General features: G+C 40.0%; 2 protein-coding genes across 2 annotated transcripts; one reads left to right on the top strand and one right to left on the bottom strand.

Annotated features, from left to right (window-relative positions):
- Nucleotides 1–2,510: 2,510 nt before the first annotated feature.
- depdc4 (DEP domain containing 4) lies at nucleotides 2,511–6,056 on the bottom strand. The gene is made up of 9 exons (XM_070928753.1): nucleotides 5,981–6,056; nucleotides 4,999–5,422; nucleotides 4,472–4,623; nucleotides 4,143–4,338; nucleotides 3,750–4,000; nucleotides 3,530–3,672; nucleotides 3,136–3,261; nucleotides 2,878–2,956; nucleotides 2,511–2,710 (listed from the first exon to the last, which is right to left on the bottom strand). Exons 1-9 carry the CDS (start codon nucleotides 6,054–6,056, stop codon nucleotides 2,511–2,513), a joined length of 1,647 nt encoding a protein of 548 aa, XP_070784854.1.
- Nucleotides 6,057–8,267: 2,211 nt separating this feature from the next.
- tcp11l2 (t-complex 11, testis-specific-like 2) lies at nucleotides 8,268–15,066 on the top strand. Its single transcript, XM_070928752.1, has 10 exons — nucleotides 8,268–8,350; nucleotides 10,524–10,704; nucleotides 11,015–11,147; nucleotides 11,413–11,533; nucleotides 11,729–11,952; nucleotides 12,066–12,202; nucleotides 12,431–12,618; nucleotides 12,965–13,146; nucleotides 13,274–13,446; nucleotides 13,673–15,066. Exons 2-10 carry the CDS (start codon nucleotides 10,536–10,538, stop codon nucleotides 13,933–13,935), a joined length of 1,590 nt encoding a protein of 529 aa, XP_070784853.1. The 5' UTR covers nucleotides 8,268–8,350; nucleotides 10,524–10,535; the 3' UTR covers nucleotides 13,936–15,066.
- Nucleotides 15,067–15,308: the final 242 nt, after the last annotated feature.

The raw sequence follows: 15,308 nt of genomic DNA, 5'->3' as shown, positions 1-15,308 counted from the left end.
CACCAGCTTGCTAACATGGTTATAATTTGACAAGCTATTCGTGTGAGATTACACTTATTTTCAGCGTTGGGTTGAAGCATTTAAATGCTACATTCGTCGCTTAGCGTGACTGATATGTCTGATTGGGAAATAGCTTTGATGTTAGCTAAGTTAATCGTCTTGTTTAGCTTGTTCGTACACATCAAAACTAGCACAGCACTGTGGCACTATAACTTAGTTATCAATTAACAGCTATGTTCCGAAACCTTCTTTTAACCCCTTATCTGCCTATGTAGATCTAGATGACATCATCGTTGCAATCTGTTGGCTACCGTGTCAGACTTTCTTACACAAACAGATCACGGTAGCTACCTACCCAAGCTAACTAGCCAACAATGCGCAAGTAGACAGTGACGTTCCTGTTATTACAGTCAAAGCCCGTTTCTTTCAATCCAAAACTGTCACTCTGAAACCCTCCAGCTACTTACCTTGATATAAAAGGGGCTCTCCGTTTTGTTTCTTATAATAAGTAGACTCTCAGCTGTACCGCTGTCAGTGATGGCTGTGAAACACAGCCCCCATGTCTTCCAGTAGCATACGAAATGAGGTGGTCTAGTACGCTAGTGAACAGACGAGCTTACTTCCGGGTTTGTTAATGAAGTCAGGTGCATCAACGTCATCCGAGTTTTTTAACGAACTATTTTGCAGTCAGTCTATGTACAAATAAACTGTGCATCAAATCCCTTGATTCAGTTTACACAAACACTCATTCATTCATTTTCAGTCCAAGACCAAATAGAGCACCAAATTATGATGCTCACAACGTTCAGTGACCCAGGTAGGAATCACAGCTGCAGTGCAATGGATTTTATATATATATATATATATATATATATATATATATATATATGTATATGTATATGTATATACTGTAATTTGTAAGCTGGCCACTGAAGGACTCCACTAGTTGCGCATGCACAGGAAACAATTACAGCCAAGTCTTGATTGTGAGAATCAATTAAACTTTTATTAGATACGTTATTCCAACAGAAAATAAAGCATGTTTCAGCATCATAAAGTGCATTCAGACATGATTTCAGTGTATGTAAAGAACAAAAGATGCTGACTGTAAATTACTTTATTATGACCACAGCTTCATGAATTAAAATAATAAAATCCAACTGAGACATCATGCTTAACCAAAGATTAAATCAGTAGTCTAAAATAATATTAAGTCATCATTTATTACGCATCAAAAGGCACAATATCCACCTAGTAAAATCCTAAAATGTTATTAAAATCAAAAAGACCAGGATTTGACCGGGATACTGGCATGAAGAGCATGCTTAAAACCCCTAAAATATTAACCTGAGCTATGGTTGGCCTAACACATTATTGTAACCTCTCTGCTTTCATTTCATATTAGCTTTCATTTTAAAATCTTCACAGGAAGATCTGTCTTCTAACAAAAACAAGTTACAAACTGTGTTAAACCTCATTCAGCTACATTAGTGTTGCATTTAACAGTGTTCTTCCTCAACCACACTACAGAATGCTACAGTAAAACTGATAAAAACAAAATGGCTGCTATAATATTGTTATTCTTCATTTGATATGTAGAAATATCAATGCCTGATCAAAGTGCACAGCGTTATTTCTGCAAACCACAGTCCCATTTCCAAAGCACCAATCAACTTAACTTAAATAGCTCTCAAGGATAACACATTAGCTTTGTCCAAATACAGTATCATCAATTAGTCCACATGCTGTTCATTAATTGACGCCTCAAAACAGTAGGTTAAACAGGCTGATATTTAGATTTTTTTAAGTACTCCCTCTTAAGTTTTTATACTTTACACATAATGTATAATATAGTAATGCCAGAACAATCTAGCACACCAAAGCAAAAAAACCTCTTTGAACATTATTCAGCTTTACAACTCAAAATCAGTCACAAATGCACAATTGAAAAGTTACTGTCCTGCTGATATCATAGATGAGCTGATATTTCATTGTTTATAAACTAGTGCAAAACCATTCATAACTATAATTAAGCCTATGGCTTAAACACACAGATCTCAAAATGCTCCATCAAATTGCAATGTTTATCAGATAGATAATGCATCCAGTGCTACAGGACAGTAAGTACTAAAAATATACAAACTAGACTTAACAGCATGACGACAAATAAAACTTCAACTTTTGTAGGCCTCTTGTGACTTAAAGGAATTTAGGGATGCTACAGCCATGCCATCCTGCTGTAGCAGCACCATTTGTATTAGCTATAGGGGTATCTGCACTGACAGTCACCCAGGGTGTCAATCCCTCGCTACAACTAGACATTAGGTGGGATCAGAGGTGTGAATGCATGTCAGTTTTCAAGTATCCAAAATGATAAAGACAGCATGTTTAATTAGACTCATGATGTGCATTAAATGATTATCATTCATCAGTGTAAGCACCGTACCACTGCAAACTGGCCTTGTGAAATTAACCTAGGAAGTCAAACCAATACCCTTCAGTTGTATGTTTCAGAAGGTGCTGGAGAAATGCTGGATGAAGACCACGGGGTGATGTTTTTCAAACTCTTTGAGCAGCCTCCTCCTCTCCTTGGCAGGTATGGTTTTGCTCGAGGAAATGTCACGAAGAAGCTGTTTGAGGCTCTCCAGGGTGGTAGCCTCTCGCTGGTCCTCGTACTCATGTGGCGCCACCTGCTGGCAGAAGGTGAATGCTGCAACACACAGTGGGGAAGAGGATAATAGTTTCTGACTGGAGCATTAATGCACAGGGACTAGTGATTAACGTTTGGTGTGCTACCATGTGGTCCTTTATAAAGCAGCCTTGGAGGAGACAGATTTGGGACCGAATTGTATTTAGATGTAGTTGTATTTGACTTACTGGCAATTGAGTCAGGGTCTTTTCCCTGCTGCATCGTTCTCAGTGTTCTCCTCACGGCTTCAATTAGGGATGTAGGAGTCTGCATTCATTACAGGAAGAAAAGGCAAAAGCAATTTTTAAAAACTTGTGAATAATGAAATTGACTAACCGCTAACAGGTGTCTGTAGGTCTACAGTCTAAAGTTTCGCTGATGTGATACGTTCCCACCGTCTTTAAAATAGCATTAGTTAGTGACACCTAAAATAAATCTAAGTGTACCTTGAAGAGCTCAGTGCAATTGTCCATGAGAAACAGCACCAGGGTTTCACTTTGGGATCGAGTCAGTTCATGATTCTGGACAACTGCTCTCTGAAAAGTGCGACAGACCAAGGCCCTGTTGTCAGTCTGAAAGGAAACACACCAGAAAGTCAACGATAGATTCAAACCAACCTTGGATGTAACACTACAAAATAAAGCTACACTTGAATATAAAAAAAGCAGCTGAACAATGTACAACATGGGCTATAAACACCCAACAGTCTTCTGGTCTGTTGGACTCACAACATTTTCTTTCCATTATTGTCAATAAATTGTATTTCTTTGTATGATACACTACAAGTGTGCACAAAAAAGCAAGAGCTGACAGTGTGGTTTGGTGAAGGAAGCGAATCACCTGTTTCTGAAGACGGCAAGCATCTGTGTGAGCCGCTGTGGCCATAAAGGCCAGCAGTCTCCTGAGTTCATCCCTCACGCTCGTCTCCAGCAGTCGAAAACACAACTGAGATGCTGTGATGGCATCCTGCACCTTCCCTTCATCTGGAAAGAAACAAGATGTTGTCAAGACAGGAGGCGGAAAATGATCTTAATGGAGAGATCAAATGTCAAAGTCTCACCCAGCAAATTCAGAATGGCAGCATGTATGTCCAGATGACGTCCTAAGAGAAGCGGAGCTTTTTCCTGTCCACTGTAGTACTTGGCAATGGTGTCAAAGAGCAGTCTCTTTTGGCTTGCCATCTGCTCGGCCTGGAGACCTTCAGAAAAGGCATCCCCACCTTGTTGGCTGAGCTGTTGCCCTGCAACCACGATCAGCTGGTCGGGAAAGAGCTCCAAGCAGTCTGCCGCTGCAGACAGCCATCCATCCAACCTGTATACACAGCGTGAAGAAACAGAACATTGTACACTGTACTGTAGAGGAGGTGGAAAACAACAACAATACATGATGGAACAGGATCTAGTTTTCTGTCCACTGTGCAAAAAAGCTTCAAAATACTAATCAGAGCACTGACTGGGGCAGATTAAGGGTGTCGGCCAGCTCTCTATCCAGGCATGTGTTAGAGATAACCAGGTCCTGGGTGGCCAGAGGAGCTCTGCAGACCTGGAGCTGAACCCTGGCAGGAGAGGTCAGGATGCAGTCCAGCATGGGCAGCTCTACTATCTGCAGCAGCTGCAGCAGCGTCTGCTGCTTCCAAACCTCATCCACCACTGGGGAGGGAAGAAATAGGAAAAAATATTTGACAGAAAAATATTTGTCCACCATAAACCGTCATGGACTGTTGTTCCCTTGTATAGGGCACCCACCATACTGACAAATACTGACAGATTAGCTCCGTCTTACCAGCTTTGGAAAGAAAAGCAGAACTAGTGGGGGTTGTGTTTAGGGCTGGAGATAAGGTCGGTCGCAGGTTGATGGTCCTCAGCAGCCTCTCAACCCTCCTGTCTGATGGTCCAACAGCAAGGGGATTAGAGATCGTCCTTAGTTCCTTCAGCCTCCAGAAACAAGAAGCATTTTGGTGATTATCAAACATTCTGGGTAATAAAGCTGTGCAGTGTGCAATGAAAAATCAAGTTATCAGAATACTTTTTACTAAATAAAAACCTTGATATATAAAATGCGATATGTGGGTATGACTTTTGGTGCTCCATGAAAGATATAAGAAAATTAACCAAAATCAAAGATGTAGAGCTACATATATGCTAATATAAATATCATATCAGATACATTTATGCATCTCCCATGTCTGCTGTGTATACGAGTGTTTCATTTCAGTGCAGTGTTACTTTATTTTGCAATCGGGTTTCTATACTGAAAAAGATTCAACACCACTTTAACATACCAGAAAGGGGATTTTAAGTAAAACCAACCTCGAGCTCTTCTTCCTCCTCATCTCCTGTTCTTCTGGTTGCATGTTTTCGGTGTCACTATTGCACTCCTTCATGGCAGAATTGGGTAACACTTTATATTCCAGAAAACGGTAAAGGCTGCAGCTGCTGTCCTCAAAGGTCACTTCCTTGTCTCTGCGAAACAGCTTCGTACCCACCGGTTCGAACACCTTGGCCTCCATCAGAGCCTGGCAGAGTCGAGCAGCTTTGAGGCGAGACACTTCACTTGTGCAAAACACCACGTTCTGCATCAAATAACTGAGGACGGCGTCCACCGCGTCTGAGCCCGTGAAACATTCAGCATGAACACGTAAGTGCCTTCTACAGCGGCGTACCTCCACCTGGTTTTGCAGGGCCTGGATGATGTTGTGCCACAGCTGGGTAGCACCGAAGGGCCCCGAGAAACCTAATAGGGGACACAGGGTTAGAGGGCAAGGGGTCAAAACAGGTTGAATGTTATGATGGACTTAATATAGGTCAAACTGGTTGGATAAGCCCATTTACCTACAATTTACTAACAAACATGTTCTGTTCATTTACATTTACATTGATGCATTCTTACTAATTATTATTATTATTATTACTAACACGCTGCTACATAATGTAGTTAGAATAGCTCCACCAACTACAACAGTAAAGTGCTGCTTACACATCGACCCATTTATTTTAATGAATGAGTTTTACTTAATTTTTCCTTAAGATTCAGAATACTTGCTCCATCACTTCTGTAAACCATATGCGGACTCCTTAAGCAGGGTCCCTGGGGGTCAATGTCCCTCCAACTCTGGTCAATGAAACATTTTAACCAAATAACGTAAAATCAACAGCACGATTGATCCGTCAATGCTAACGTAGACTCCAGCGTCTTAGCCTTTATTTACCGTTTACTTTATCTGTGTTTGTATTTTATAAAGGGGAGATTGGCTAACTTGTAACTCATTTGGCGTTATTGCTCAGATCTTACCGTGCTGTACATTTTCACGAAAACTTCTTGTTTGGCTGTTCAATCTTCTGAACCGAGGAGTCAAATCAACCGCCATCACGAGCTCTCCGTGTGTGACGTCTTCTTCTTCTTCTCTTTTTCTAAACGTAACCGACAGGCGGCAGGCTGCTGCCCTCTAAAGGCAATACGACGTACTGCAAGTCGTTTCTAATTTTATCTTACATAAAATCAGTTATATTAGTGCTTAAAATTGATTTTTCGACATGTTGGTCATATGTTTTAAAAGAAAACAGTGTATTAAATGTAAAAACACACACCAAAGAACGATATTTGGGTTTTCTTTATTTATTTTTTGTCTGCCCTGCAGGACGTTATTCTGCACTAACTCCATCTGCCACACATAAACCATCAGGATGTTTGCTCATGATTTTCATTTTCAGCCCAGTTGTAAAATGAATATAACGACTTTCTCCCTGCCAAGACTCACATTTTTTAATTTTACAACAGTCACATCCCTGATATACGTACAACTTTCTTGGACGCTATTTTAAAATTTGATCAAATCCTCAGAAGACACTTTTGATTCCTCTAGAGGCATTCCATCTTTATGCATGCTTACAGACAATTGAAATATTCTAATGATATTATTCCCTGGTCCTTGAAATAAACAAGGAAAAGGAAAAGAAAATAAAAAATATATAATTATTAAAATGCTAATGATAAATTGACATAAGATACAACAAGAAATGTAGGAGGAAAGCAGAATGTACAAAGTAGAAATGTGCCAGATTTTCCAAAATGTATCAAACTTATTTTTTGTAAAATAGCTTATTTACTTTTCTAAAGTAAGACAAGTAGTCATCCCTTTCAGCCACTGGAAAATTCCACAGCATTCTTCTTTTATATAGGGCTATACATGTTTATGCTCCTAACAGGCAAAATCGAATTAAATATCTTTCAATTCTTCAGGTCACCAAGCTGTCAGGACAAACATTTAGAAGGCATAGTTTGGTGTTACGAGGAACCTGTACCATGTACAAATAATTCAACTCATGTGTCTGGAATGTTTAGGGAACTTATTTGACATCAATGACAATGTGCATATGGCAGTGACATTTCATGACCTAGTTAATGACAGGATTTTCTACATGCATGAGAGATCTGGCATAGCATATACCACTTTGAATGAATAAACAACAATACAATACAACAAACATAGACACATAATAACCAACTACTTTATTTCCTCTTCAGCCTGTTTCTAGAAAGGAACGAAAAGTCCTTTGTGTTGAATGGTATTTCGTCTGTCTGTTTTTCTCTGTATGCAAATGCATCAAAATATAGGACAGAAGGCCATAACAATACAGAAGAATGTATTCTTATTATTGTAATAGTTTACAGATCCTGTAATCATTTGTTCATGTTTGTCTGTGTGTGGTGTCTAAACAAAACGATTTAATTCAAAATCAGTCCAGAAAAATGATTGTATGATAAATTTCATAACGAATGATAAATCAAGAACAGTGGATTTTGTAGTATCCTTATTAAAGTTATTATAAGACAATATTGCATTTTGTAAGGGGCACAGTAGAAGACAATTGGCCACTGTGATCTGTCACAAGGTTATTTGAGGTACCATTATTTTCACATGGCTGCTGCCACCCCAATACAATGTTTACAGCATTGATCTCTAATATCTAAAAGCTAGTCTGCCCTTTAACTGCATTTTATGCACATGGTAATCAAGTCTTTAGTTATTTTTTTAGTAATATTTTTAATTTCTGTGATTCTATCTTGTAAATATTGAATGTTATTGATAATTTGTTATGCAAAAGTATTTTGAGATTTATATCTATAATTTCATATGTCAACATTTGAAAACCTGTATTTTTCACCAGGAAGTGTTTATATTTTATCCATGCAACAAGTTAAGATGTTTCAGGGGGGCATTTTCTTGTGATTGTGAACTGCGTCTTGTCCTCATAATACCCTTAATATGGTTCAGACACACACACACTGCTGTGAACACACTAAGGTCACATCAGTAAACAAATACGTACCTCGTGAAGCAGAGCGGAGCGTACCATTTCAACCGAGGTTGATACAGTGCCGAATATTGCATTACATTGCCTTTCCCGAACTAAATGTGCGCATTTTGTTTTATGTATACCAGTTAAACATATATTGTTATCAAAACGCTTGTGTTCACCTTTGCTTGGCCGTTCAACACCCCTATGTACGAAATGGTTTCGCCTGTTTTTCTTGAGAGCCAGCTGGGGTAAAGAAGGACCTTTAAACAGAGAGACGAACAGTACAGGACAACGACGAACCTTCTTTACAGAGCTGAGCTATTTTTGGTGTCAGTCTCCCCTTTCCGGAGACTTGAATGAGGTAAGAGACGCTTTTATTTGGCATATGTTACTCTATGTGAAACTGTGAATCACTCGGCTGGTTCTGTTGCTAACTTTTACGTTGATTTGAGTTTGGCTTTGTTGTGGAGCGGAAACTTGGGTACAGTCGTCGAAGGTTTCAACTAGCATGTCACGTCAACGCTAATGTCGAAGTTTAGCTAGCTGCTATGTAGCATTAACCCATTTCTTGATTTCTATTCAATTGTTATTGCCAGAGCGTGGGTCGAGCAACAAAGACTAAAACGCTGTTATAATGTAAACAGCAGGTATGAGTTTGACAATTAGGCACAACAAATGTCTTAAGCAGTCAGGGTGTACTGCATTTAGTCTTACTGCACGTTTTGTTGGGGGGTCTGACGTGGACAGAGACATAAAATGTACTATTTTAAATGTGCATGGAGTTCTTGTTTTGGTCTGCTGCTCAGATCACGTGTACCCTCTTCTTATGCGTGTGTGGATAATTTTTTTCTTCCATGTGCATCGCTATGTAACCAAAGATCTTCCATGTAGGGGTGAGAGACAGGGAGCTGCAGCCAATAACGAGAGTCCCCGTGTAGTTAGCCCTGCCTCCCTGATCCACTGCTTTGTTTACATTACACTGCAGTCAGATCTGGATCCCAGAAGGCTGTCTTTGTTTCTGCAGGAGTTTACTGTAACACCATGTAGCGTATATCACAGCACCTATACATATAGAAACGACATCCCCTACATTTTCTCACGTTTTTGCTCATATGACGTTCATCCAAAACAGCTGGGCAAGTTATAAGGGTATTTATGCAGATATATTGTTATCAGCACATTGCATTCCAGTGCTCAGTCTACAATAAACAGTATATTTCAAATCAGTCAATATCATGCTAAATGTCAAATGTTTAGGATCTGTTTTTGTATTATGGGTCTGTCACAACAGTGTAATGCATTTTTATTTTACCAAACATTCAGACTGCTTAAAGAGGATTTCTAATAATGAAGCAGCAGATGATAGAGTAGACCTAATCCGTAATCAGTTTTCTGGACTGCACTGCTCCCATCACTCAAGATAATCTCTGGAAATTGGCCTGCTGCGTTGCTGTGACCTAGCTGTCAAGTCTAGCAGATGATGCAATGAATGAGCTGCGGACACAGCAGGGGTACGTGGAAGTCACACACTCCCCACACCCATCCTCACCCCTTGAGCTATCTTTAAACCAAAAGAGCAGCCAGGGAGTGTGCATTCATTTTTGGCAGCAGATAACTGAGAATGGGGACAGGAACACCCAAGGGTCACCCTGCTAGCACTGTATGTCTTAGATAATATTAGAAAGGCAGAAGCCTACTTAATTAAAGGTGTTACTGTAATCAAGATACATTTTGGTGTTTTTATTTGGCCAAGGGTGATGATTTATAAATTTTGATTTTATGTGTTTGTAATTATAAGAGCAGGTACACAACTTCCAACTTTGACTTTATCTCATACTTTATGTAAATTTCTGTCTTGTATTTATATTTGTGTGGTAGACAGACACCACAGGGACAGGTGTAACAGGATTGTTTTGACAGTTGAGAAGCCCTTTGTTGTCCCGTGTTGCCCTGGAGACACAATTGATCTCAGATAGGCCTGAACACATTGTCCCTTTTTATCCTCAAGGAATACAAGCTTTTGTTTAAACCTCGTTGTGGAAATGGTTTCTGTTTGTGTCCTGACTTTGGATATTGTTGTCAACCCCTGTGGCAGTAAACACACACTGATTCAAGTATTTTCCAATTAATTACTTCATGCACCATCAGGGAGTTTAAGATTGTGGTGTTGAGCTGTGCAATAAGGAAACTATCTCTGTTTCCATGGAGACTGGCTTGCCAAATGTTTTATTGAGTGTGACTGGTGTTTTTGTTACACTCTGTTAGCTGCCTTGGCAACAGCAACTATTGCTGAGGTGAAAATTGAATGTTCTCTCACTCACCGACTTTTTCTCCCTCTAAGACAAGCACAGGTAACACTAAGATTGGTTTACTTACTTAGAAATTCCCTTTAAAGGATATGGCAGCTGATAGTTCCTTGAAAAGACCAAAACCAACAATGTCTTAGTCTGTCAATACTTCCTAACTTCTGTACCCTGCTTCTGCTAAAGTTATGGTCAACAAGCTAACGGTTAGAACCAACTTCTCATGTGCAGCTGTAACCCAAGATGCCTTTAAATGATGAGCGACCTACCTCCACATCCAGTGGTGAAGACCAAGGCAGCGATGTGGAGTCGTCGTCAGAGCGCTGTGACAGCATGACGTCGACCAGCGACCTGGACTGTTCCCGTGAAAGCTTCACAAGCGACTGCTCCAGCAAGCATTGCACACCCTCCTGTGAGTTTACTCACCGGACAACCTCTGACTTACTGTTTTCATTTCTGTGTCCATGATTGTTTTCTTTTCTCAGGAAAGGCCTGGTTTGGCTTCTGCACAGTCTCAGACTTCACTGAAAAATGATATCTATTTTGTTCCGTGTTTTAGTTAGGTATCAAAACTTGTACTTTATCTTTTATCACATTCCAGGAATAACCACCCTCACCACAGTCGTCATGCAACTTCAACAGTTGATTTTATGCTCCCACTTTTTTTGTTTAAGCTCTGATTTGTCTATTTACAAAACTTGTTCAATATTTGGTTCCCACAGCAAGCCCACCCAAAACCTTAACCCTGGATGAAGTCATGGAATCTGCCAGAGACCTGTCCAATCTCAGCTTTGCCCATGAGATCGTTGTGAACCGCAACTTCCATCTGGAGCCAGACAGCCTACCTCAGGACAGGTATACTATGAAAAATAATCTTGGGTCTCTGTTGACAGAGATTTTCCCTGAAATGTGGAGTTTCACAGTATTAACAAAATTATGTGTACACCTCCTGGAAGAGAACACAAATGAGAGTCTTGTTGTTCTTGTTGTGGAAAGAGTGAAAAAGTTGGAGAGGTGGGAGAGCAAAGCCACAAGTCAAAGCCCTTTTCATATATGGCCATTTTTCCTGACAGATAATGTACTCAGCTAAACTAAATCCTCCATTTCCATTTTTTTTTAGTTTATGGAAGGTAGTTAGAGATAATGTCCACAAGGCCTTCTGGGACATCCTGGAGTCCGAGCTGAATGACGACCCGCCTGAGTATGGGCAAGCCATCAGATTATTGGAGGAGATCAGAGAGGTCAGCACACACAATCTGATGGTTACAGCTCTGACTGACATTTTCCTGACGTTTATTTGCAGCACTTTTTTTTTTTCATGATCCATATGAGTCCTCCATCTACTCCTTTGTGAGAGGTATATGTTGAAAACCAGTAACAAATTAAGCAACATCACTGATTAACGACAAATGACAATCATTTTCCTCTTTGGACAGATCTTACTGTCATTCCTTAATCCGGGTGCCAATCGGATGAGGACCCAGATCATGGAGGTGCTGGACATGGACCTGATTCGTCAGCAGGCTGACAACGATGCTGTAGACATCCAGGGGCTTGCCTCTTACATTATCACCACCATGGGCAAGATGTGTGCTCCAGTTAGGGATGAGGAAATCAAGAAGCTCCGTGAAGGCGCAGATAACATAGTGACACAGTTCAGGTAAGGCTTAAAGCATTTAGAAACATTTCAATGCTGAGAAAACAGATTGTATTGTCTGTCTATGAGAATACATGAACTTTGTGTCACAGTGGCTCTTCTTTTTTACACACCAGGGAGATCTTCCGTGTGCTCGACCTGATGAAGGCGGACATGGTCAACTTTACAATTGATAATCTGAGGCCTGTGCTGCAGAGGCAGAGTGTTGAATATGAGAGGGCAAAGTTTCAGAGCGTCCTGGACAAAACACCCAGTGAGTGAACAAGAACACAGTTTTCTCTATAGCTTTTGTGTGTTTCAACATTTCTGTTGTCAGGTAGTTACAGAATATGTAATCTGCCATATCATAGGAAATATACTTGAGATAAATCAGATATTTAGTCAATGGAATAAATAAATAACCTTGGCTATTCTGTTTATTGTCAAAAAGAGTACGAAGAACAAACTCCTCTATCAGTGTAACTGTGTTAAACTTCCTCAGGTGCTTTGGACCACACCACCTCGTGGATCAAGTCAGCACTGGAGGAGCTGCTGTCGGCCACTATCCCCACAGAACAGACTAAAGGTCAGGGGAAAGGACAGCGAGCGATGCCTGGGCCCTTTCAGGTTCTCAACGCTGCCTTCCTCAGGATCCTCACGTGGGACTACGATAAGAGCCCACTGCCTGAGGTGAGTGTGTTTTGAATTTGTGTATGTAACATGGAAAGAGAGTGAGAGAGATTTTATTACCGTTTGTATATTTGTAGTCATAATTTGTGAAATATATATATATAAATATATCATATATATAAATATATCAAAATATATTTTTTATATTATTAGTTTTCACTCAGGCACCCAATAGTGAGCTGTAGAGGTGCTGGTAGGTGGATTTGGTTTCCAGTCTTTATGCTAAGCTAAGCTAAGCTAATCACCTGGTATCCATCTTCTTATCTAACTCTCAGCAAGAAAAGAAATAAGCGTATTTCCCAAAACAACAAACTGGTCTTTTAAGTCTCTTTGGGTTCTCCTTTAGACCTGGATGACTGATGAGACACGTCTGCGAGAGATTCAGTGGCAGCTCCTGCAGTGTCAGGCGGTGAACGAGGTGCTGCTCATTGTCTACAGCACCATTGGAGGGCCTATCCAGGGTCTGCCCTCCCTGTCTGACCGTCTGAAGAGGATGACCAGTGTGCTGCTGGATGGGATGCACAGCCCGTCAGTTCACTTTTTTTATCCATCCATCCTAAATCCACAATCTGTATTCAAACATACAACTGATTAACACAAGTTATTTACTACCAACTTCATTTGAAATAAAAATCTCCTCTCATTCTATCTGCAGGGACTTTAACCAAGAAGAGGCACTAGAGGGCGTCAGTGCTCAGATCTGCTGTGAGCTTAACAAGTCTTTAACAGAGAGGAGCTACCCTGCACTGACCCCAGCGCTGCAGGCCACCCTTAGAGGCCAGATCTGCAGCATCACTCAGAAGGACAATCCCATCCGCACTCTTGTTGGTAAGACTGAGTGGGCAAGAGTGACTCTGCTTATTTGAGACTTGTGCTCGACTGTGAAGATGTTTTCACATAATTTAATTGGAAGAGTAATATCCATTGTTGTGAGTGACATTGTAAGTGTTAAGAGCAGAGTACCCACAATTCTTTTTCACTCAAACATGGAGGTTTGTTTGGCATTTTCTAACCTGTCATTTCCCTTTCTCTTATTCTCTTAATTTCTGTGCAGAGGATCGTGTGCAGCAGTATTTCATGGCGCTCATTGTTGATCCCAAACCCCAGGCCAAACTTGAACAGGTACCAGCCGGCCTGACTGTCATCAAACCTGAACTAGCATTGATGGGAGCAAAGTTCATCTCCCTGGTCAACTACAACAAGACTATCTATGGACCTTTCTACGCAGATATCATCAGGAAGCTGATGTTCAGCAGCAGCCCACCAGCAGCAAACCCTCCTCAGGACACCGCTCAGGACTCTGTCTCCTCCAACTAAAACCAAAGTTTGGCTCATGCACTCAAAGGAGTTTATTTTGCTACTAGACATGGCTAAATCTAAGGAAGTACTACAATAGCTAGGCAGTACAACTGCTTCGCTCAGCCAGTGTACTCCAATAGTTGGAGTTACCTTCAATGTATTATAAATGTAGTTTTCATCACTACATTTAGCAGTGAAGGCACTGCAGTGTAGGCACCATGTGGTCGACATTTAATGTGACCTGTGATAAATGCTCTAACATATGCTCTCCTGTGAACATTTACAGCTTCAAACCGGAAAACCGTTATTACAACGATCCATTTCTGAACCTAATAGTGATTCCCACAATGTAAAGTTGTCTGCAGTCAAACTCCTGTTATTGTGGAGGGAGTCCACAGGGAAAAAAGGGCAAAACATCAGTATGTCTAAAGCATACAGTAAGCTTTATGGAGCAAAGAGGAAGAAGCTTATATATTTAGAAAAGTAGCAGAGTAGCACATCAGATTCTTTACATATAACAAGTTATGTATCACTGTTGAATTCTAAGGTAACTATACAGCGTAACTACAGTTAACTATGACCACCTTGAGCATGAACATGAGATAGCCCTTTTCCTATGGAATTAGTCCTTTTGATTGTTCTCCCTTTAATGTTTTTATCAGCCAGATACCTAAACTTTCTGTATTCTGTTTAATCCACTGATATTACTATACAGAAAAAAAATAGAAGTAGAAATAAAAATATTTTTCAATCATGATTTCACAAAGAAAGAAAGAAACTTTGTCTGCATGAGTAGCTTTGTGTTGAGGTTAAGTCATTTTAGTTTTTACTTGAGTAATTTTGTTGTTGAGTATTTGTTGTATGTTCTATACTTCTACTTATTCTCTGCCAGTGGAATAGTTATATTGATTTAGTGGCTATATTTGTTACACTTTGAGGTACTGTAGTTGTTACAGTATTTCTGTGTTGGCTGTTTGAACCTGTGGGGAAACGAAAGGTGCTGAACTCAAAGTGATTTTGCGTCCAAAATTTCCATTGGACTAATTGATGCTCAAAGAAAAGCAGTTATGTACTTTTACAAAAGTTTACTTGAAAATGTGGGAAGTTGTTGCACTTTGCTTCTGTACCACAGTCAATATAATAAAAATTAAAAAAGAAAGATTGACCATGTCTTCATTTATTTGAGATTTGTACTCTGACAAAATGATATTTGTGTCCTGCCAAAACATGACATAGAACACATCTAATATATACGATTTACTAGTTGTGAGGCTATTAAATAATGAAATGTCTTGGTATAGGTAGGTACATAACATTAAACCAGAATACATAATATTCATGCAGAGGGATTTTCCTTTACAGGAAATAAACACAATAGCTGTTGAAGTTAG

The sequence above is a fragment of the Enoplosus armatus genome, chromosome 22 (genome assembly GCF_043641665.1).
Source record: "Enoplosus armatus isolate fEnoArm2 chromosome 22, fEnoArm2.hap1, whole genome shotgun sequence".
NCBI lineage: Eukaryota > Metazoa > Chordata > Actinopteri > Centrarchiformes > Enoplosidae > Enoplosus > Enoplosus armatus.
Note: the sequence above shows the minus strand (reverse complement) of the source record. Positions and strands in the feature narration are given on the sequence as shown.